Here is a 22,595-nt window from a genome sequence, read left to right on the forward strand (position 1 = left end):
ATGCCACATGTTTAAAAAGTTAACGCCGTCCATTATATTTAACGGAAAGGGTATTATTGACTCAATTTTGTTAAATTAGAGACCAAATTGATTACTTTCAAAATTAGAGGACCCAATTGAAACGAACCCACAAATATAAGGACCTCCGAACCTATTAAACCAAAAAATTATTATATAAAGTACATATTAAAATTATTCAGAAGGCGTTGAAGTGATAATAAAATTTTGATAGCGTTAAGGTTTAGAATTGGTGTAAAACAATAGACTAAATTCTTAAAAAGGTTTTTGTAAGACTAATATATTATTTGTTTTCAAGTAAAAATTTGTTTCTTCATTTTTTTTTCACGGGTTGAACTGTAATATAGCATTAACACATGGTTTACCTAATTTTATTGTATTTGACTTGCCAAAGCTAATTTTTTTATTTTAAGTAGCAAGTTCATCCAAAAAAGTTTGGAATATTTTTCAAGCATAAAAATATGTTCCAAACAAGTTATTTGTATTTGTTAAATCAAATGCATATCTTGCTTTTGATATTGAACAAGTTTCATGATTGAGAATTGAGACAGACAAGATAAGAGCTCGATGTGCGTGCATGACAGTGGAACAGATTATGATAGAGAAAGATGATGCTAATGACAACAAAAGAAATGAAAAAAAAAAGAATATTTTGAAATTGTGATTTTGGTTTGGTTTGGATTAATTATATTATCTTTATAAATAATAATAATAAAGATTTTTGTGGCAGTTTTTCTCAGTGAGGGACCAAATGATAAATCTGTAACTAATTTCTAGCTTTCAAAGTAATTAAAGTGTTTGGCATGTTTAATGAACAAAAATAAAATAAATCAAAACTTTTAATAAATAAAAATCAACTTTGGACTGCTGCGAAATTTATACCTCACTGTTTCAAGAATTTCTCCATCACCACTTACTAAAAAAAGGGAAAATACTAATTTTATGTTTTTCATAAACTAAAATTAATTCATACATAAGTTAATTATTTAAACTTTTCTTATATAATTTATTTAAGTTTATTTTATTGTGCATGAAAATAAGACAATTTTATTCTTTTCTTTTTTAAAAGTTGTTTAGAAGAAACTCATCTAAACGTACAACTTATATACCACAACATGTTTAATTTTACTTAGTGTATGTAGGCTGTTTCATCCTATATTTTCAATTATTTCATTCTTTACCTTTAAAAAATTTTAAAAATTCAAAACTATTTTTTATAATTCAAAAAATCTTTCATTCACTTTTTATGTTTTATCGAATCTCAAAATTTAGTGAAAGATTTTTCTCATCAAATTTAAAATTTTAATAAATTTTTTTTATCAAAATTTCAAAATCTAATAAAGAATTTTTTTTTATCCAATTTCAAAATTCGATAAAAGAAAATTCTAAAATTTGATGAATTTTTTTTTGTTTTCTTCATAGAATTTTAAAATCCAATAAAGTTTTTGAAAAATATTTTATCAAATTTTAAATTCGATAAACAAAAAATTCTTCATGAAGAAAAATATAATCCTAAAATTATTTTTGAAAATTAGAAGTGCAGTTTAAAGTTGCAGGGCGAAACAGCCGTGTACGTAAGTCTGAAGTAAATAATTACAAGTTTTAAGGACAAGATCTGTATGTGTGAAAAGAAAGACTATTGCGTAAATCCAACACCTTCTCTTTATGCTTTTGCATTGAAATGGAGAAAACTTGCTTTCAATGCCACAATCAATCACTCCATCTTTATATTTATGGTGTCACTAATTATATTCAGCTACGGAAATGCCTAATAACAGTACAAATACTTTGAACAAGTGAACAAAACACTTTTCCTCGAACCAAAGGTTGTCCAAAATTCAACTTCCACTTCCCCTCCCCAAAAGAAACACAAAAATACAATGATACTTTTGACACTCATTTAATATTATCCTTCAGAATCTTTCACCCTGACTTTTTCTTTACAAATACAAATATTCAATTTTGTTAAGACCATTTTTCTCTTATAATGTGTTATAAAATAGAAATTATTGATTACATACACTCTTGTATCAACAGGTTGATGCCTTTCATACAGTAAATCAAAATCCCTAATTTAAGCCATACATTTGAAATTGTTCACCTACCTTTTACCGGAATTTTTCTGAAATAGTAAAGCATGAGATCTACTTCATATTATACATTAAACTTCATGAAAGACTAGGCTCCATTGCTAATGGCTGCTTCCTCAGTCTTCACCCTCCGGTAAAATAGAACATAGGCAGCAGCAGTGTTAACCTCATCTTCACTTATCAGTGTTATGTGGCTGTCATCAAAATTGTACCACCTGTTCTCATCTAAAAGCTGCACATTACAAAAATATGAATCAGGCTGCAACATTGCTGAAAGGAAAGAGCATTCTAGGTGCTGAACCATAGACTAGAAATCAAAACAACTTCAATGGATTGAAATTTCAGAGTATACCTTGATATGTGCAGTGTAATGCCCGCTACCCATGCTACCATAATGATTTGTGAGGGCATACAGTTCGTACAGTTGCCGGCGAGAGTTGTTTTTGTTGGCTATGTAATTAGTTAAATCAAAATCATGAATGGGAAAGTTGACAAAAGTCTCCAGTTTATGCTTCATTGACCTGCTGTATGAAAACCTCTTCAAATGAATGACCAAAACCTCTGGGAGCCTCCACAAATCAAGCTTCTTGCTAGCTTGTCGTCTCTCTTTGCATTTGGGACAGTACCTATATCAGATTTAGATAAATTTAACATTAGCCACTGCCATTAAAGTATGAATTTATATATGTAAATAGAGAAATGTTTTATGCAAGAACTATTTCTGCAGTAGTAACAAACTTTTGCTTCGAATCAGATTTTTGTTGCAATACAAGATCAAGCACGTAAACCATGTGAACGATTCAAATACAAAGAGACTAGTATGAAAATTCCTTTATTATAAGGTTGAAATTACCATGAAGACATAGCTTGAGTGAAATAACACTAAGAATACAAATAAAGACTGCACCGTACAGCTAAAAACAGTTTCCTAATTGGGTGTTCCAATGATTTCATGATTAGAGTTTCTCGCAGATTTTCTTTAGTAGTATTTTTTTCGGTCAAAAAGAGAGCCAGATTATAAAGGCCGAGTTATAGCTCATATTAAGGAGGAGCTCGCTAAGCAAAAATGTTTTCAAAAGAAATGTACTGCAAAAAAAATGATAAAGAGAAGCAGAGCTTTGATAACCCATAGTTTGGGTCTGGTTTCTCATCCATAGATGTGTTTCTTAAGTCCTTGTGTTTCACAGATATGGACAAAGGTTTTGAGCATACTTAAATGTTTGATTCATGTTTCCTTTTTTCTAGTTAACTGTCTTTCAAAATTCCTGGGAGGTTGAGTTATTTTAATAAGCATTTTTAAGCAAAATTATGGGCTGTTTTGCTATTAAATTTTACAGATTTAAGGCTTAGAGAAGACCTAAGAGAAGATCAACTCACATGGTGATCTTTATTTCATCTCATTGATTTCCCCCTCAAAACTAGGGATGGTTATGTCTTGGCATTTACTTTTGAATTGCTTTGTCATTTGTTTAGAATTTTCAATTTCAAATTTATTCTTGCATAAAGTTGTAGTTATAGTTATAGTAGTAATTGGTCGGTAATTAACACAACACTTGGTGTGATGTTTGCCATGCACACTTATGTCTTAACAAGTGTATATTAAGAAAGCATAAAAGAAATCAGACAATCAATAAATCAGAATGCAGAAAATTCCTTTTGAACAATATTGTATTTAAAACACTTAATGTAGTTCAAAATCCAATTCCAGAATAAATTTAACACAATTTCAGATCTAAGCTATAATAACTTGAAAATATTAGAAGATAACCCACACAAGTTATGGAAAACACCTAGATGAGAATTCCTCTAAGATAATCTACATTAACTGCTCCACCGGGTGACCAAATAAAGGATAGTGCACCTCATGCTAGAAAAGTCAATGTTGTTGATCAATACTTACATTTACTCTTAATACAATACAAATAACCCTTCAAACTAAGAAGCACGTTAGTGGTCAAATCCAATTGTTTCTAAAGTGGATTATAACTGTAACACAATCTCACAAAACCAGCATACCATTTATATATTTTAATTTGGGAAAATGTCTCTTTAACAACTTTTTTTGACAATTTTTTAACAACAACCTATGTGGTAGCTTGTGATTGGTCCGTTTCAAATATACGGACCAATAAAATAGTGACACATCATCTATTGTCAAAAAGTTGTTAAAATATCATGACCCTATAATTTGATCACATCGACTACACTCACTCGGGCCAAGGATTGAACGTCTCAAATAATAGAGAAGACCTGATAGTGGATGACACAAGGCCTAACAAAACTTACTAGAATAGACTTTGATAAGCTCTAATATCATTTTAGAAAATGAATTTTAAGTATAACTCAACTTTATTAAATTAGCTTGTAAAGTGAGCTTTGAAATCATTTATATATTATAATTTAGTCATATCTATAGTCCATGTGAGATCTCCAACAGCTTTTGTTGTGCAAAGTAGTCAACTTTTTAGGAAATATGTAATTAAAACGGGTTATTTACAGATCTAGCACACAACTATTAATGCACATTCCAATTCAATGCTTGTTAAATAAGATTAAGAAAGATATGAAGAACAAAATGAGCTGCGTGATAAACTAACCACATATCTTCAGGCACCAGAGGTTCTTCCCGCAGAAAAGCTTCCAAGCAGGTGTACAAGGAGAGAGGTTCAGTACGAGCTTTCTTGGTTACAGGCCCATATTTTAAAACTTCAGGCAAACTCTCAATTGGATGAGTATCATACTTCTCCAGAAGCTTCTGAGACCAATCAATATACACTAAAACTTTTGGAGATGATTGAGGCAGTTTAACCACCTTCTCCTCGCCCATTGAAAGATCAATGCATGCATTGTTATCACCAACCAAGAGAAGAGGTAGTGTTGGCATTGATGGTGCCTTTGAATTGGTAAAATCCTTATTTAATGAGTTTGACACCACGTTGCCAGCACATGCAGCATCATGAGTATTACTGCATTCATCAGGTTCTGTTTTTGGGATGCTCACTTCAGAATTAGTAGCTTGTTCTACATTACCACCTCTCCTTAGCAGAGGGGAAAGAATACGATTAACCATTACTTGTATATCACCTCTTGTGACTGTATCATCACATGAAATCAATGAAACAATAGGTGTTCCATACGGTTTCCATCCAGATATGACATGTGAGTCACTGCTCCTAAGAAAATTACAAACAATATATCAGAAAGCAGAGTAACAAACAACATACAAAATTATGCTAAATTTGGTTTTTTAAGGCCCATATGACATGATATCATGGCCACGCGACTGCTAGTTAAATATTAATGGATCTACACCAAATAGACAAGATCGGATCGAATCAGCACTATGTAATAGTCAAAATACCTTATTGTGGTTATTAAACATGACACTGTTTTCCCAAATCCTAAAACTAGTAAAAGACAAGTCACATGGAGACAAAAGCAAGCATCATTAAAGGTACTAATATGACAAAGCAAATTCAATTCTTTGGCAAATATAACTGTAAGCATATCATGTAAATTTAGAAATCACATACTGCTCTCTTCTTTGGCAAATACAATTGTAAGCATATCAAGTAAATTTAGAAATCACATACTGCTCTCTTCGGCGATGTATCAACTGGAGATACTTTGTGTTCTTGTCTGTCTTTGGAATCTTGTAAGCAGCAAGACGCTCATCATCTTTAATAGTAGACAAATGAACAGGATCTTCCAAATATCTATGGATCAAATGGTTTCGTACCTGTTAATAGCACATCAATATCACACTCAATTAAAATAAAATATATGCAATAATTCCAACAAATACATTTAAGTTATATTCTAGATGGTGCGTACCTCCACAAGCAATAGCCTCTCGTTGTGCTTCAATGAGCAGGCATTACTAAGTGCCTGGATGAGATCCTTGATTCGTCCCTGCTTAGGGACAGTTACTGTACAAGGAGATGGAAGGGCAGCCCCATCACAAGCAAAGACTGTCACTGTCATGGTTCTACTGGCAGTGGAGGATTGGAGTGGCAGGGAAAGGTACATAAAAGGATCAAATGTGACAGACACTTTATTGCAAATTGGACAAACCAAAGTTGACTTGTATTGTCCCTGTGAAATGAAGAATTATCAGAAACATATCCAAGTTAGTGAACTTGAGCAGGACACATATAAAATGTAAATGTATATCATGCATAAACAATTATTAATGGATGAATCAGGAAAGCAAAGTTGATATTATGGACCAAAATTAGCAACATTGAAAATTGATGCCTACAAGAGTATAATTTATATAAATCAGATATGTAGAGTATAATTTACACTAGTAGAAAACACCATGTTGTCTCTTATCATATAATTACCCCTCCCTCTAGATGAGCTAGCCCTTTTCGTGAAGTTCAAAATGCTCAAAAGAAGAATAATTATCATTGTCATGATAATCCTGTAAACCTTTATTCGTATCTTGTTTTTGTCGCCCAAACCATTATTTTTATGCCCAACACATTCACCACAACCCCATGCCTCCTAAATTCATTTTGATCATTTCAAACAAGTTGTTAGATGTAACGGACTTAAGTCCATCTCTTTGTATTTTTTTATTTATACATACATAACCCTATGTGCTCAATACAAATTAAGGGTTCAGCCTATGTCTCCTTCTCTTTTATTTTAACATGGTATCTAACCCTAGGTTTACTCTTTACCTCCCTAGTGAACAGTCTTTCCATTGATGCTAAATTTTTTCGCAGAAATTGTTCCTTTTAATTTCCAGCTTTACTCTTATGTTAGCTCCAGCCGCCACCTCCCAGCTTCTGCCTCAACCTTTGTTTTGTCCTGTCATCATACTGCCAACACAGTACTTTTCACCGTACTGCCACTGTCATTTGGTCTGGCAACCACCATGCCACGATTAGAACTCCAATGCGCCTCCACATGCCTCCTTAACTTTTGCCACTGCCGTGCGTGCTGGCAGATCTGGCCCACCCTTCAACAATGACCACCACTACTTTATGGTGTTTCGTGCTTATGACACATATTCAAAAGTTTGGGAAGAGACCAAACTGTTATACACCCATAATACTCAATGTCTTTATGGTGTTCGTCGATATCCTAAATGTTGTTGCTCGCAAACGTCTTGATGGTACAATGACTAAATATTGGGTACCATGACTTTAATAAGGTATTATCTCCTGCCTCCACCATCTCAAGAACTAGAGCAATGATCAAAGTTATTCATGTTGTTGGCTTGACAGACATGAGCTTCTTGTTGATTATTCACATGTCCGTGATTAAATTTTGGGGTCCCTAGTTGTGTCTACCTTTACTTCCGCTTGTTCCATACTACTACGTTTGCCGAGTAAGTCAACCATTTAAATAACTTCTAATGACTCTTCTGCTTTGGTATCTCAGTGTGATGATCACAGTGGCCCTTGCAAGCCAAGCAAAGGTCATCACAAGTATGAACATTGTCATAGGCTAGGTCACAAAATTGACATGTGTTATGCCTTTCATGGTCATCCTCTTTGATATGTCGTGGTTTCCCAAGCTACTCCATTGCAACCATTTGATTAGGGTCTCACTTTATTTGATAATTCAGGACAGCCTATTATCTTCAACGAACTTCCTAAATGGTATAAGGACTCTTAGAACTCTAGTTCCACTACCTTCTATTGCACACACAAGTACGTCTTTTGCTAACCTCACTCACTCCAATTCTCTTGGCCCATGGGATTTAGACTCAAGAGCCACCGAACACATTATTAGTAATAAATCTTTTTTTTCTTTTCTTTGTCTACTTTCGGTTATTTACCTTATGTTACCAAGGCCAATGGCTCTACAACCACCTCACATGGTGTTAGAACTATTCATCTTCTTCCTTTTCTACATATTGATAATGTTCTTTATGTCTAACTCTCCATTTAACTTATTAGGCCTTAGTCATCTCAGCCATTGCCTTGATTGTATTATAGCATTTACCAAAGATTTTGTTCGTGTACAAAACCGAAGTTTAGGATGGATGATTGGCATCAAATGTTAGTCTCATGATTTTTATCATCTACAAATATTTGCACATGTTGGTTTGGTGATGGATTCTCCCTATAATTCATGCTCAACTTGGTCATCCTAACCTTGCCAAGTGGCGACAACTTGTTTCAAGTTTGTATAAGTTGTCAAGTTTGTCTTGTGAGTTGTGTCAATTTTGAACTCAGTCGTAGTTCTTTCCTTAGAAGTATCTCACAATGTGTTTTATCTTCTTTTACCTTAATTCACTCTGACATTTGGAGACCAGTCAAATTTAGGATTTCAATATTTTTGTAACTTTTATTAATGATTATTCAAGATGTACTTTGTTATTTTTAATGACAATTGGATATTGATGGGCCTGAACCTTTAAAGTTGGGCCTAATGATGAAGATGATTGCTTTAAAGCTACACTCAAATATGTGATCTAGATTATTGTAATATATTTTCACCCAACATAACAAATGTCTGCCCTTTCCTTGCTATGGTTGCCATTTGCCACTAGCATCTCCATTAATTAGATATTTAAAATGTCTTTTTTCATGAAAAATTATAGTAGTGATTTACAAGGAATAAATTGTGTTGCTGAAGAGAAGTGTGGCTTAGTACATAAATTGTGTCGATCTTTCGTATGGATTAAAATAATTTCTAAGAGATTGGTTTGGAAAATTTAGTCACTTTGTAAAAGACTTTGGGTTGAAACAAAGTAAAGCAAATCATTCGGTTCTCTTTTGTCAAATTTCTCCTGGGAAGTGTTTACCAAACTGCGTATGTGAACAGCATAGTTATTACTAGAAATGGTGTCCTTAAAATTTCCCTAAAAAAGCATTTGTTCACTCACTTTTAGAAGACCAAAGAACTGTGCAACTTAAAGTACATTTTTTGTATTAAGAAAGCTCAATCATAGGAAGGCATTGTTATCTCACAGAGAAATGTCTTAGATATTTTGGACGAAACAAGCATGACTGAATGTCAACCGGTTGATAGCCCTACAGATCCAAATAAAATATGAATGACAAGGCAAGGTGAACCTTTCTCAAATCCACAAAAATATGTCGATATGTCGACACCTACATCATTGAGTTTGTTAGGGTATGATTGTATTTAATTTAAAAGGCTAGATGACAGAATCGTGAAAAGTTTCTAAGATGTTGATGTGTCAACACCTACATCAAATTTTCAGAATGCTAAGAAAGATTATCTGAATGGATAGAATGAGACCTTAAATTATATCTAGAAGTAACAAAGATACAGCTACAAAAAGGGATGATATATGATTGAGTGGCAGGAGAAGATTCATATGCAGGATTCAGATTAGCTGTAAGCAAATATTCAAGCAGCCAACAATCAGTCTCAGGATACAAGATATTTACCAATTGAATGAAAATCTAATTTAGCAACATGGAGATAGTAATACTATTTGCATGTGCAGGCACACACGCATGTTGAATTGTCGTGATGACAAAGAAACCAAAAATTTCAGTTAAAAATCATACTTAGACAGACTGAATTTATAGTAATATTTATTATATGGCATTCAATGCAGCATTTCCAGTTAACCATGCAAGTTAAAGCTGTTTCTGACATGCTGATACTAAGCCATTAACAGTGACACGGTAAAAAAATTTACTAATTACTCGTTTGAGTTACCTGGCATACATCAACAATTATGGAATCATTACGAGAAATATGATTTGCCCAATATTCATCAGCCACTTCTTCATCAGGTCTGCCATCAGCATCTCGAGACTTTATATATGGTTTGTGTTTTACTCGATTCAAGTCTTCATGAAGACCATCAAGAAGAAATGCCAAAAGCTCCTGAAAAAAAATAATAAATATTACCACAGACTACATAGAAATTGGATTGCAAAATTTCAGTTATCGAGCAAACCTGAGAATCATGTTGATTGTGCCCACTGAACTGAGGAGCAAAGCGAACAAGCTTTGTTTTAAAGGGCCGAGGAGCAATTGGGGTTCGTCCAGGTGCCCATAGCTTTCGAAGCAACTCACCAAATGCTAGGGCTAGTTCACCCTACAAAGTGAAAACTTTCATTTAGAACAATACTTCATAATTATAACACATCAGTTATCATAAGGTAAACAATCATTTCCTAAACAAACCAAGTCATTGAAGGATGGCCCAGTCATGCACAAAATGTTCAATCCAAATGTAGGCATTCAATGAATATGAAGACAACCCAAGATAATAACTCTCTTCCAAATGGTATCAACAAAGACCATTCTTTTCATATATGTTACCGTAGACATCAAGTCAAATATTCTTCATTTCAAAATAACATGAAATACAACCCAAAATACTAGCCTCAATGAATAACAGAACAATAGAATAAAAAAAGCATTTTATTTTCCCTTATACTAGTCAAATAGGTGTCTTGTCACATATTCCAAATGGTATCAATGGAGACCATTATTTTCATATACGTTACCATAGACTACGAGTCAAATATGCTTCATTTCAAACAAGGTTATCAAATTCAAGAGTTTACGTAAACTCGTGAGAGTCGACTCGTAAGAGTTTACTTCAAATGAAAAAAAATTATATAAATAATATCTTATTCAAATAAGTTTACAAAATTATATAACTTTACATAAATAAAATTTATAGTTATATTGTTCATAAAAATAAATATTGTAAAACATAAATACTTAGATTATTGTCGTTAATTTTGATGCATTTCATTAAATATATAACTTTCAAGCTCGCAGAATCGCTCCAAACTCGCGATTCTACACTATCCTACCAATTTCACAGTCGATTCTACCGAGTTTACGCAGAAAACGAGTTTACTTCCGAGTTAACTCGGAAGCCATGTCTGGGAACGTAAACTCGTACGACTTTACGAGTTAATTCGAGAGTTTGATAACCATGATTTCAAAATAACATGAAATATAACCAAAAATAATAGGCTCAACAAAAAACAGAATGGAATAAAAAAGGCATTTCTTTGTCAGTTAAACAACAGAAATAAGATATTTAAAAAGGAACACTCTTTCCCCAAGGTTAAGACTTAGACTAGGCATATATGCATTAATGGACCTCCTAGTTTTAGGGGCCGAGGGAATACATTCTTCCCTCTAGAATTCAATTTGAACAAATAGGAAGAGGACGGTATTCAAGTTGAAACCGACTGAAAGGATTAAAAAGTGCACTTAAGCCATATTAATTATAAAATTTGCCTTCAACTCTAAAACTAAGGTTTAGGTATGGCATCTCTCCACACTCTGCCAAGTAGTGGAATGGTGGAGAGTTAGTTACATGAGAGAGAAAGCTGATTACTAGTATCTTATACATGAGCCGATGCAAATAATTGAGGGTTGGGAGAAATTTTTTGTATAGAGAAATGGTACATATCATGTGATAGAATCCTCTAGTGCGTATATGCACAGCTAAGGAACATAACATGTCACACAAAGCATTAAATAGGGATGGACCCAAGCCCATATACAGAATAATACTATAATATATCTAACCTACAGAATTTACTGTGAGAAATTTCCTATCAGACCTCTGAAGACCAAGTGGTCAAGAGCTCAATAGATAAAACCCAAGCTCAAGAGAAATCAAGACTATATTATTGATAGAAAAAGATTAAAAATATTACTAGGGGGCCCTTATATTCGTAGAGCAATGCTCTCCAAATATGACATAAATTCTCTCTACCTAACCCTTACAATGTATTGAAATAGGGAATTTCACTATTCCAAGGAAATTAAAATAAAATTCCAATTCAAATTGTTTCATTTTTAAATGTTTTGTATAGAAAGAGCAATTCAAATTTATTGAACTTTAATTTTATTGTTTATATAGATTATTTCAATTACGACCAAATACAAAAAATTATTTTAACATTAAACAATATTTAATAATTCATAAATAACAATTGGCAATATCTATCAATCGATTTGGTCTAGGTTTATTTTTGGCAGAGCTTCTTGAAAAATTTTGAACTAAAGTTTTTCTTTGGTCAAGGTTATTAATTATTGAAATCAACCACAATTATTTTGGATGACATACGAGACCAGGTTATTTTTTTTAACATCATTGATCAAGTTTATTTTGTGGTCAAATTTTTGAATAATGTCTACTGAAAAATTCCCTCACTAACATGGGTCAAAAGCTTCCTCAGTCGTCATTAGAAAAATAACAATTGACTTTGGCTTGAAAGATAACCTAGACGATGTTGACCAAAAATTAACCACAATTGACTTTATCTTGAAAGAAACCCTCATCAACATCATTTTGAAAAAAAATTGTTGAGTTGATGATGCCCTAACCTGGGCCAAGCCAACAACATCCATATTGAGGGTGACTGATGACATCCCTATTGAGGCTTCAATTAAGGAACCTTTCCCATATATATACATATATATGGTTCTGACCTCAAGTCTACAGACATAGCATCACTAGAATCTGTTAGATATATTATCTTTATCTTATCTTTATCTTTTATCTTTAGTTAGTTTGTTATTATTCCTTATTCATATTTTGAGCTTAGTTCATATTTCTTCTATTATAAATAGAGTACCCTCGGGAGATTAATTTCATACATAATTTTTCACTATATTCAACATAGTATCAAAGTCAGGTTCCAATCTTGGGACCTACGGGTCATTTGTATATTCAACCCAAAAGACATTAATCTCATATATAGTCTTTAACTATATTCAACCGAGTCAATCACTACATTTGAAGTATTATTCGCTTTGGAGTTTAATGCCTCCATCACAATTTGTCCCTTAAAAATCTCCTTTGTGAGGAAAGTGTATATGAGTTACAATTGATCTAGACTCTTAAACAATGTGAGATTTATGGGTATCAAAACAAGCCACCAATGGTGGTTTAAGAACAAGAGTAGCCTTCAACCCTCTATTTTGTTGCCCACAATCACTATCAACGTTCCAACCTAGAGTCTGTTAAGGGAGCAAGGTGTACATAAGTTGCTTTTGACCTCAACTCTTAAGCAATGTAGGACTTATGGGTGTATCAAAACAAGCACACACACATATACATATATATACACACACATAACAAATTCTGTAAATAACCTTTTACCTCTAAACCAAATCCTTGTTCTTAGAGTATCCCTAATAAAAGTACATAAATAAGAGGAAACAAGTTCATGCTTACAGCTTTTTAGATGATACTTACAACCATGCCCAATGGATTTTGCCAATTTATCTCTCGATGATAGTCTTCCCTGAAGTATCTAGCAAATTCTGGTGTATGAACAAGGCATTGTATTGCACTATTCATGTAACAGGTATTGCCAAGATTCAGCAACCCGGTTAGACCACCAAATGAACCTCTTGTGGTGACACCACTGGTTCCATAAGGGTTTTCGATGTCTCTGAGTGGAGAATTTATGTTTAGAGATGAAGAAAGGTCTGCATTGTAGCCTCTAGATGCACCTTTGCTAGCAGATAAGCCACCGGCAATTGATAAGCTCGACTTTGGAGGTTCCACAAGAGCAAAGTTTGCCTCCCTCAATGCAGAACCGTTTTCTTGAGCAAAACTTGTGTTGTTTGAATTGTTGATGACCTCAACAAGAATCTGCATGAATGTTTTCAATAGTCAAAAGAAAAACAGGAGTGATAAATTGAAGTGTATAAGCATGAACAAGAGGAAGACTCCAATATAAAACTTAGTGAAGACTTACATCTTGGTCCATTTGTAAATTAGCATCATCGAGAGTTTTGTCCATGTCATTCATCAAAGCATGCTTCCGACGGGAATAGTAATCCCATATACACACCTAAAGTAGAGGTAGCTATTTCTCACTACTTGCTAAATATAAAAGAAAAAAAGAGAAGCTTTCAAAAAAATTAGAATATCAAGAAGGAAAGATGAAGTCTTTACTTGGTCTGGCGGAAGATCAAATATTTCACAAGCTTTTCTGTGAAGCTGTCCAATGGTTTCCTGCTCAAAATATCTCAACTCTAAGGCAGATATAGCATGCAACCTGAATTTTACTAGCAAAGGAATGACAAGGATGCTAAAGATATATTTATCAAATATCATGACTAATATTTTATCACATCATACCTTCTTGCTTATTCTTATAGCAAAACGGTCATTTTTTGGCAACATAAGCAATTGAAGCCGCAAAGGATACACCTCTACTGCCAATTCTGTCTGGGAAAAACCTGAACTGATAACTTTCCTTGCCAATGTAGGTCCACCACCATACCTAGTCAAGAAGGGGGGAAATTTTCAGGCACCTCATAAAGCACAGTTAAGGGATTAGTCATCTTTGAGTTTGTGTCAATTTATAGATTCTTCAAAAACCATGAAAATCAAGAAATTCAAAAAGAGAATCATAAATACAGTATGGCGCTTATCACATTTTTGAAGAACCACATATGACCTATGTGACAAGTAGACAATCTCACCATCTAAATAATTGATCCCATACTTCTTGGGGAAGTAATACATAGTCACGGCCTTCTAGAAGAGTATCATGAATCTCAATACCCATACCAGAGTCTTCTGACACAGTATCATCAATCAAATCAGAATTATCAATACCAGCTGGCCTCTTTAAAGCACTTGAGTTGGCTAGATCATGTTCAGATAAGGAAGATCCATCATATGAAGTGTTTGACTGGTCTTGGTTCACATATTCAATCCAATATTGCCACCATCTGCATAAAAACTATCAGAAACAACTTCCTTCTAATTCTGTATAATTAAATAAATGTGGAGGTATTCATTCAAACTAAGCCAGTCCGTCTATAGCCACAAATGAATATTAAAGGACAAACTACAAAGCATTTCCGCTTCAAGGTTATTGTCACTAATTAAAAGAAAGAAAAAAAAAAAAAGGAAACAGTCTCTGTGGGTTTCCACCAACAGTCAAGAAGAAAGGTACTAAAATTTATTTTCTTTTCACGCACAGTTTTTTGTCCTGAGATGTTTGTTACGTGCAAATCAACATTGGAACAGCAGCTCAACTTTAATTGCTTTTAAATAGCCAAGTAGCTCCTTTCCTTAGGAGTAAACTGTTTCCCGTCCTAGGGAAACATTGGTATGAGAAGTTCATATAGTGAAGCAGTTTCTTATTGTTTGGAGTATAGGCACTAAGTGTAACACCTATATTTTGCAGAGGGGTGCAATATTTATCATTTCTGTAATATGCCATACTCATACACACAAACAACAGAACACCCCCGCCTCAGGTTTAACAACTTACTGAACTGAATAAAAGCCTAGTCCTTGAAGTTTACATTACAACGATAAAATGCAAGTCCAAGCAAAAATGCAACCAAGGGATTCGAATAAGTCTTCGTTGCACAATCAGCAGCAAACAACTGCTTGACCCAATACCTCCTAAGTTCATAAGGTTAAAATTGAAGCAGCTCAATAACCCTGCCCCAAGCAAATTGATTTACAGTACATACTTATCGGATATCAAATTGTCATGGAAAATGGGTTCATACAACCTAGTCAGAGTATTATCATTTTCCCATTATTCAAAATGCAACTTTCTTACAAAAATAATTTAACAGAACCCAGTCAGAGTATTATCTTTGTTAGAGAATGGTTACAACAACTATCACAGTAAAATTACTCTCCCCCCCCCCCCCCCCCCCCCCCCCCCCCCCCCCCCTCTTATTGGACAGGGGTGTTGAGGGTTACGGGTAGTTATAATCAAGGAATCATCTTCATTGTTCAATAGATTAAACCAGTATAAGATTATTGCAATATTCACTTAAAATCCATCCCGAAACTCCCAAAAAATTCCACTCCAATGACTATATAGAGTGAAATCAGGTCAGAAAATCGAGGGCAAAGAAAGAGGAAGATCTAGAAAATTCGGGGTACTCCATTTTGCCAAGAGAAGGAAACATTGGCATAATTTAAGAAAAAACAGAAAAGGTGTGAACTTTGGGTGTGATTTAGGGTAGCCAGTTGCAAAAGTGAGGGAAAGAAGAAGGAAGAACCTCTGAGTGATTAAGAAGAAGGTGTCTCCTTCTTTGCTGTTAGCCTGGGCAGCAAGAGCAATGTCTTTGATCATGATCCGCTCCTCGTCCGGACTCAGCTCAGAGACACTGCTGCCACCCACCGAGACCTCCATCATCTTCTTCTCTCAACTCAACCCAATTTCCTCTTTCTCTTCTCTTTCTCTTGCCTTAGACAAGCCAGTTTCAGAGGAAAACGACAACAACGACAAACAACGGCGGGTCTCTCGCTTATATTCGCGTCTGACTCCGGTTAGCCGTGGCGGGCACCCCCTGGTCCTATGAAGTTTTACACAATCGCAAGTTTGTTTCCCTTCAAACTGGAGATTTTACTTAGGTTACACAATCCCACACTTTTTATTCTCAATATCTCTTTCTCTATACACTTCCATGTTCAAAATGTGAATACAATTAATCGATATAATCATTTTTAATTAATTTTTTTAGAATTATCAAAAGTCTTTGTTAAATTATGGATGAGGTTAAAGTAAAAATAACAAAAACAGATTTAAGAATATTTTACGATGAAAAAGCAATATAAGTTTTTTATGTAGGTTTTATGGTTTTTTAAGGTTCGATAAATATATATATATATATATATATATATATATATATATATATATATTTGCTTATAATTTTATATTATATGATATGATTATTGTTAAAGAAGATAATATGTAATAGAAATGAACACAAACTTTGTATTGAAATATTGCAGATAAAATTTGTAACGGAGATCTTTAATTAATATATATAGGTAATGGGTATTTAATTATTCATTTCTTAATTAAATGTGTATGGGTATCATTGTGTCCAACTCAGAAACATCTTATATCTTTAATAATTATTAATGATTTTTTTTTAAATTCAAGTAATTAAAATAAAGTTATTAGTGAAAGAATTCTTAATTAGTGAATTATTTTCAAAATTTGATTTCATATATTTTTATTTTATTATTTACATATTAATTTTAATTAAGTTAATTTTTAAAAAGTATATTGTAACATCTTATTTTTTACCTAAAGAAATGTAAAATTTAAGAATATAAGTTTGTTTGTCAATATAAAAATATTAATCGATTCTTGAAGAAACAATGTAATAAAAATGCACAGTGACGGTGTTATAAATACTAGAAACCATATTACATCGATGGTTAGATCTAATTGATGTAATATCCCCTAAAAATAAAATAAAAATAAAAAACATATTAATATGTTATTTTTAATAGAAAAACATAATACTACATTAGTTGTTCAATAGAACGAATGTAGTGTACCTTTTAATGTGCTTGTACCTTCTTTCCTTTCATTTTCATAACTTATCATCTTCTCTCGTGCCTTCGTCTTCTCTTCACCATTCTCACGCCTCTCTGATTTTCATATCCATTCTATTTTGCATAACCTCCATTGTTACATTTACCTTTCTTCATAAGAGCCTTCACTAAGCCCTGCATTTTGGGCCTCCATTTTTGTCCTAGATTTCATTCGCTGATAAACCCTATTGTCGCTAAGAAGCTTCATTTCCACTATCTAGAAAAACTTCTTTGGTTTGGTTTTTGCCACTAGTTTCATTGATATCACCCTTCACCATTGAGAAGCATCCACAATGAATATTCGCAAACGAAGACTCCCTTTAGGAAATACTGTAATTCTATTTTAAAGTTCTGAAACGAATCATGTATGTATAGATGAAAGGGAAGTTAAGTTATTGTACATATTGTTTTCAATTTCATATTTTATTTTATTCTCTTAACGTTGACATTAATTTTTACTTTACATTGGAGCATGTTATGAGTTAGTTATCATAGTTGAAATCTTCCAAAAATCTTCATGATTAAGTATTTCAAGTAAAGATGTCATATTTGAAAGTATGTTATACATGTTCCTTTTTACTGTAATGACAAAACAAAAACTATCTTCTAACATTTATTATTTTAAAAGACATTTCTTCAATGTTTAATCATAAATCCTTCAAAGTCATTTTATATTTATCACTTGTTATGTCTAAAAAATCTAACTTAGTCAAGTCTATTTTGTCTTAGAGTTTAAACTAAGTAGAGAGGAGTCTTTTAGTTCAAGAGAGAGTGTTATTTTCATAGTCAATGAAAGAGAGAAAAAAGCGAGAAAATGTGTTAGCATATTCACTGAAACATCTTAGTAAAAGTATGATTCTGCTTTATTCACTGTTAGATCGAGCTGAAACTTTGATAGAAGATTCGCAACATATGATTCTTCATTTTTATCGTTGAGATCCTCAATTGGAGGTCTATGGTTAAAGAAATCAATCTCACACTATTGCTTTATTTTAAGTCTTTCATTTTTTGTCCTTCATATTTGAGAGCATTATTGCTTTAATGTATTAACTAATTATATGCATTGTTTATACTTTTGATTTGACTCTCTTGCAAGTTTGAGGGAATTATTTCCGGTGCATACTTTGGTATTTTTGGTTGTTTTGTTCTATTTCCCTTATTAGTGTAGCATTAAAACTCTTTGTTTTAGGGCTATATTTACTTGTTTCAATGATGAAGATAAATATCAAGATAATTGCTTTAAAATGTACAAATTATAATATGTGGAACGGCAGGATAAAAGGCTTATTATTTGTGAAGAAATTGCACTTTTTTTATCTTTATGACACAAAAGTTAGAGTCTATGTTTGATGAAGAATGAGACTTTGAACATCAAAATGTGTGTGGTTTTATTAGGCAATACATAGAAGACAATATTTATAATCAAATTGAAATTTAATAGAAGCAAGACCCAATTTGGCCCAACAGAAGAATATACCATGATTAGCTATACCATAAAATAGTATTATATATAGGACAATTTGTTTTTCCCTTATTTTGTTAGGTCATCTTTTATGTATATATATATTACCTTTTACAAAAGGAAATATAGAACAGTGAATTCCTTTTCTCATCATTGCCTATTTTTCTCTTCTCTTTGTCTCTATTTCTTTTAATAATGAAACACATGCTAGAACTTTGTGGGATAAAATTGAGTCTTTTAACCTTTTAAGTCAAACATTAATAAATTATATTTGTTAAATACCTTAATGAATTTGAGGTATAAGGAATGTTCTTCTATTTAAGATCATTTAAATGAGTTCTAAGGAATCTTAGATATCAATAATGGTTATTAATTTTGATGATGACTTTTTTGGGATTATGGCTATTAAATATTTACTAGAATCTTCAAAGATATATTAGGTTTCAATTACAAACTTGATCCCTAATGACATTGTCTCTTTCCAGATGGCAAAGAGCGATGCTTTTAATAAAAAGATAAGAAGGAAGACACACAATTCTTTATCTTAGTATGAGGTGTTTATCGCAAAAGATAGAGGGAAAAGTTAGAAAAAGGAACCAAAGGGTAGTAAAGAGAAGAGCACGAGCAAGTCCGAGTCAAGATACAAGAATATGGAGTGTCATTGTTGTAATAAAATTGGGAACATTACAAAATATTGTTTTAAGAGGAAAAATGAGAATAAAGACAAAAAAAGGCAAGCAAAAAAAGAATGATCATGATAATTGTTGTCGCAACCGGAATCGCGACGGGACGACGATCCAAAAAAGAAACGGGTTTGGAAAAGAGATTTGGAGTCGCCACCATAGTTTATTCTGGAAAACTACGGAAAAACCATAAAATAATAAGACACGGTCCACGAAAACCAGATTTTGGGTTCGGGAGTCGGTTACGTGTAGGGAAGGTATTAGCACCCTACAACGCCTGCCCGAAGGCAATACCTTTAACTAAATGCACGAATATGATGTGGTTTTCAAAATGTTTAACTAGTCCCTAAAATAAAATTCTAAATAAACAAAATATATTTTTTAGTTTTTTGGGCCCGACAAGGATTGACCTTGCTCCTACGTATTCTCATTCAAAATGAGAAATCAGGGTTACGTAGTTCTTTCTGAAACTGTTTGAGAAATTTGTTTGGAAATGATTTTGTATTTTTGGGAAATGAACCTGACAAGGACTGGCCTTGCTCCTACGTATCTCCATTTTTGGTGAAGAATCAAGGGTAACGTAGTTCTAGCTGAAAGATTACTTGTAGCTGGGAATATTTTAGTATTTTTAATAAAGAAGGAAAAGGTTTTCTAGCACAAGGCCTACGCGAGCGGTCGCACGTGTGCTTAAACCTTTTCAAATAATTTTATTTGATTTTTAACTTTTGTAAAAGAAAAGGAAAAAGTTTTTTAGCACAAGGCCTACGCGAGCGGTCGCACGTGTGCTTAAAACCTTTTCAAAATATTTTTATTTGATTTTTAACTTTTGTAAAAGAAAAGGAAAAGGTTTTTTAGCACAAGGCCTACGCGAGCGGTCGCACGTGTGCTTAAAACCTTTTCAAAATATTTTTATTTGATTTTTAACTTTTGTAAAAGAAAAGGAAAAGGTTTTTTAGCACAAGGCCTACGCGAGCGGTCGCACGTGTGCTTAAAACCTTTTCAAAATATTTTTATTTGATTTTTAACTTTTGTAAGAGAAAAGGAAAAGGTTTTTTAGCACAAGGCCTACGCGAGCGGTCGCACGTGTGCTTAAAACCTTTTCAAAATATTTTTATTTGATTTTTAACTTTTGTAAAAGAAAAGGAAAAGGTTTTTTAGCACAAGGCCTACGCGAGCGGTCGCACGTGTGCTTAAAACCTTTTCAAAATATTTTTATTTGATTTTTAACTTTTGTAAAAGAAAAGGAAAAGTTTTTTTAGCACAAGGCCTACGCGAGCGGTCGCACGTGTGCTTAAAACCTTTTCAAAATATTTTTATTTGATTTTTAACTTTTGTAAAAGAAAAGGAAAAGGTTTTTTAGCACAAGGCATACGCGAGCGGTCGCACGTGTGCTTAAAACCTTTTCAAAATATTTTTATTTGATTTTTAACTTTTGTAAGAGAAAAGGAAAAGGTTTTTTAGCACAAGGCCTACGCGAGCGGTCGCACGTGTGCTTAAAACCTTTTCAAAATATTTTTATTTGATTTTTATGGAGAATGAAACAAACAAGTCTAACCGATATAAATAAAACAAAAGCGTGTGGACTATCATAAAGGGGTTACATGCAATAAAAAAACTAACTAATAAAAAGAAAACAAAAGCATAAAAATAAAGCAAGAGAAAAGCCCAACATGAATAGGGGTACAGAAATAAAAACCAGAGGTGTGGAGTGAAATTGAGGCTCTTTAATTTGGACCAAAACCCTTTTCTCCAACTTTGTATTTGGGTGTAAGGACGAAATTTGGGGGTGCCATTGGGTATTTGCTTGTCTGGCCCAAAGCCTCTTTTCGTTCCCACATCAGAAATCCTAAGACCTAAAGTCTCTCTCCCAAACGAGCCAGCCAAAGGAGGGACGTGCCTCGTCCTCCAACGCACATGCGTCGCCGCCTCCATCGAAATCGACCACCGCGCCACCACCTCTTCCAGTCTTGGCGTCGGCGGCAACCCCAAACGCCACCGGAACCGTTTCCAACCGCAGCGCCACTGCCTTTCTCTCTCGTCTCTCTGTCCTGGAATATTTGGACGTTGAGCCTTGCTACCAGTTGCAATCAATATGTGCTTAGCAGAATAGGACAGTTTTGTGCCATCCAATTGTGTCACCTCAACCTCATTTAGACCAACTATCTTTGCCTCGCCTTCAAATAATTTAACCCCCGCATTGGATAACAACCTCTTGTAAATTCCATTTAATCTGTTTATTTCATCTGTCTTCTTTTGCAAGAGCTTCTTCCAATTGAAGTCAACTTTCTCACTCAATTCCCACCCATAATTCCTGGCATCCTCGAGTTCACCTCCAAAAGATGCTCCATAGACCAAAATCTTTTTGGGAACACAACCACGAATAACGCACGTTCCACCAACTCCTCCAATTGTTTCTGAGCTAATGGCATTAAACGGAAGCTCACAAATCCCCACCTTAGCTCCGTAATTCGATAAAAATCTAGCAGCACGAACGCCACCACTTCCAGTCCCAATAATAAACAAGTCAAAGTCAAAATGCGTCCCTTGTTCTACACCTGGAACCGATTCAGCCTCACCGTCGATAAGCATCTTCCTGGCCATCGCTATCGAAAAAGTTGAACTAAATCTGCGTCGTTGCAATAGGAGAGTAACTAGGTTTGTTAATGAAGAAACCAATCAGAACAAGATTATGCAGAGAGTATATATATGTATGTATATATATATATATACTAAGGAGAAACAAAGAAAAAAATGTGTTTGCAGGTGTCGGCAGGGTCATCCTCCACGTCTCTCCTTCCAAAGTCCAGGACCTACTTCCATTTCCACATGCTGCTGCTGCTTCCAGCCAAAATCAAATGGGCATTCTCTCTTCAACCGTAGCCTTCCATATCTCCCTCTCCGTTCTTCCTTTTTTTCTTTCTCTACCTTACATCACTCTAAAAACCTCCTGGTTCTAGGGATGGGTGATGAAGGTGTCCCCTTGGGTGGTCCCCTCTCTCTAGGTTGCGGCTGAACGTAACCCTCCTTATTTCCAATTCCAG

The 22,595-nt window shown here is 33.8% G+C and overlaps 2 protein-coding genes across 2 annotated transcripts; both read right to left on the bottom strand.

Annotated features, from left to right (window-relative positions):
- Positions 1–1,978: 1,978 nt before the first annotated feature.
- On the bottom strand, positions 1,979–16,453 carry LOC108345749 (ubiquitin carboxyl-terminal hydrolase 5). Its single transcript, XM_017584486.2, has 13 exons — positions 16,080–16,453; positions 14,529–14,780; positions 14,182–14,326; positions 13,996–14,055; positions 13,796–13,891; positions 13,288–13,689; positions 10,009–10,149; positions 9,765–9,935; positions 5,943–6,203; positions 5,702–5,847; positions 4,706–5,281; positions 2,461–2,734; positions 1,979–2,340 (listed from the first exon to the last, which is right to left on the bottom strand). The coding sequence occupies exons 1-13, from the start codon at positions 16,214–16,216 to the stop codon at positions 2,197–2,199; spliced, it is 2,805 nt and encodes a 934-aa protein (XP_017439975.1). The 5' UTR covers positions 16,217–16,453; the 3' UTR covers positions 1,979–2,196.
- A 1,150-nt stretch (positions 16,454–17,603) lies between these two features.
- Positions 17,604–22,318, bottom strand: LOC128195345 (glutathione reductase, cytosolic-like). Its single transcript, XM_052872613.1, has 2 exons — positions 21,469–22,318; positions 17,604–17,678 (listed from the first exon to the last, which is right to left on the bottom strand). The coding sequence occupies exons 1-2, from the start codon at positions 22,153–22,155 to the stop codon at positions 17,604–17,606; spliced, it is 762 nt and encodes a 253-aa protein (XP_052728573.1). The 5' UTR covers positions 22,156–22,318.
- Positions 22,319–22,595: the final 277 nt, after the last annotated feature.

The sequence above is a fragment of the Vigna angularis genome, chromosome 2 (genome assembly GCF_016808095.1).
Source record: "Vigna angularis cultivar LongXiaoDou No.4 chromosome 2, ASM1680809v1, whole genome shotgun sequence".
NCBI lineage: Eukaryota > Viridiplantae > Streptophyta > Magnoliopsida > Fabales > Fabaceae > Vigna > Vigna angularis.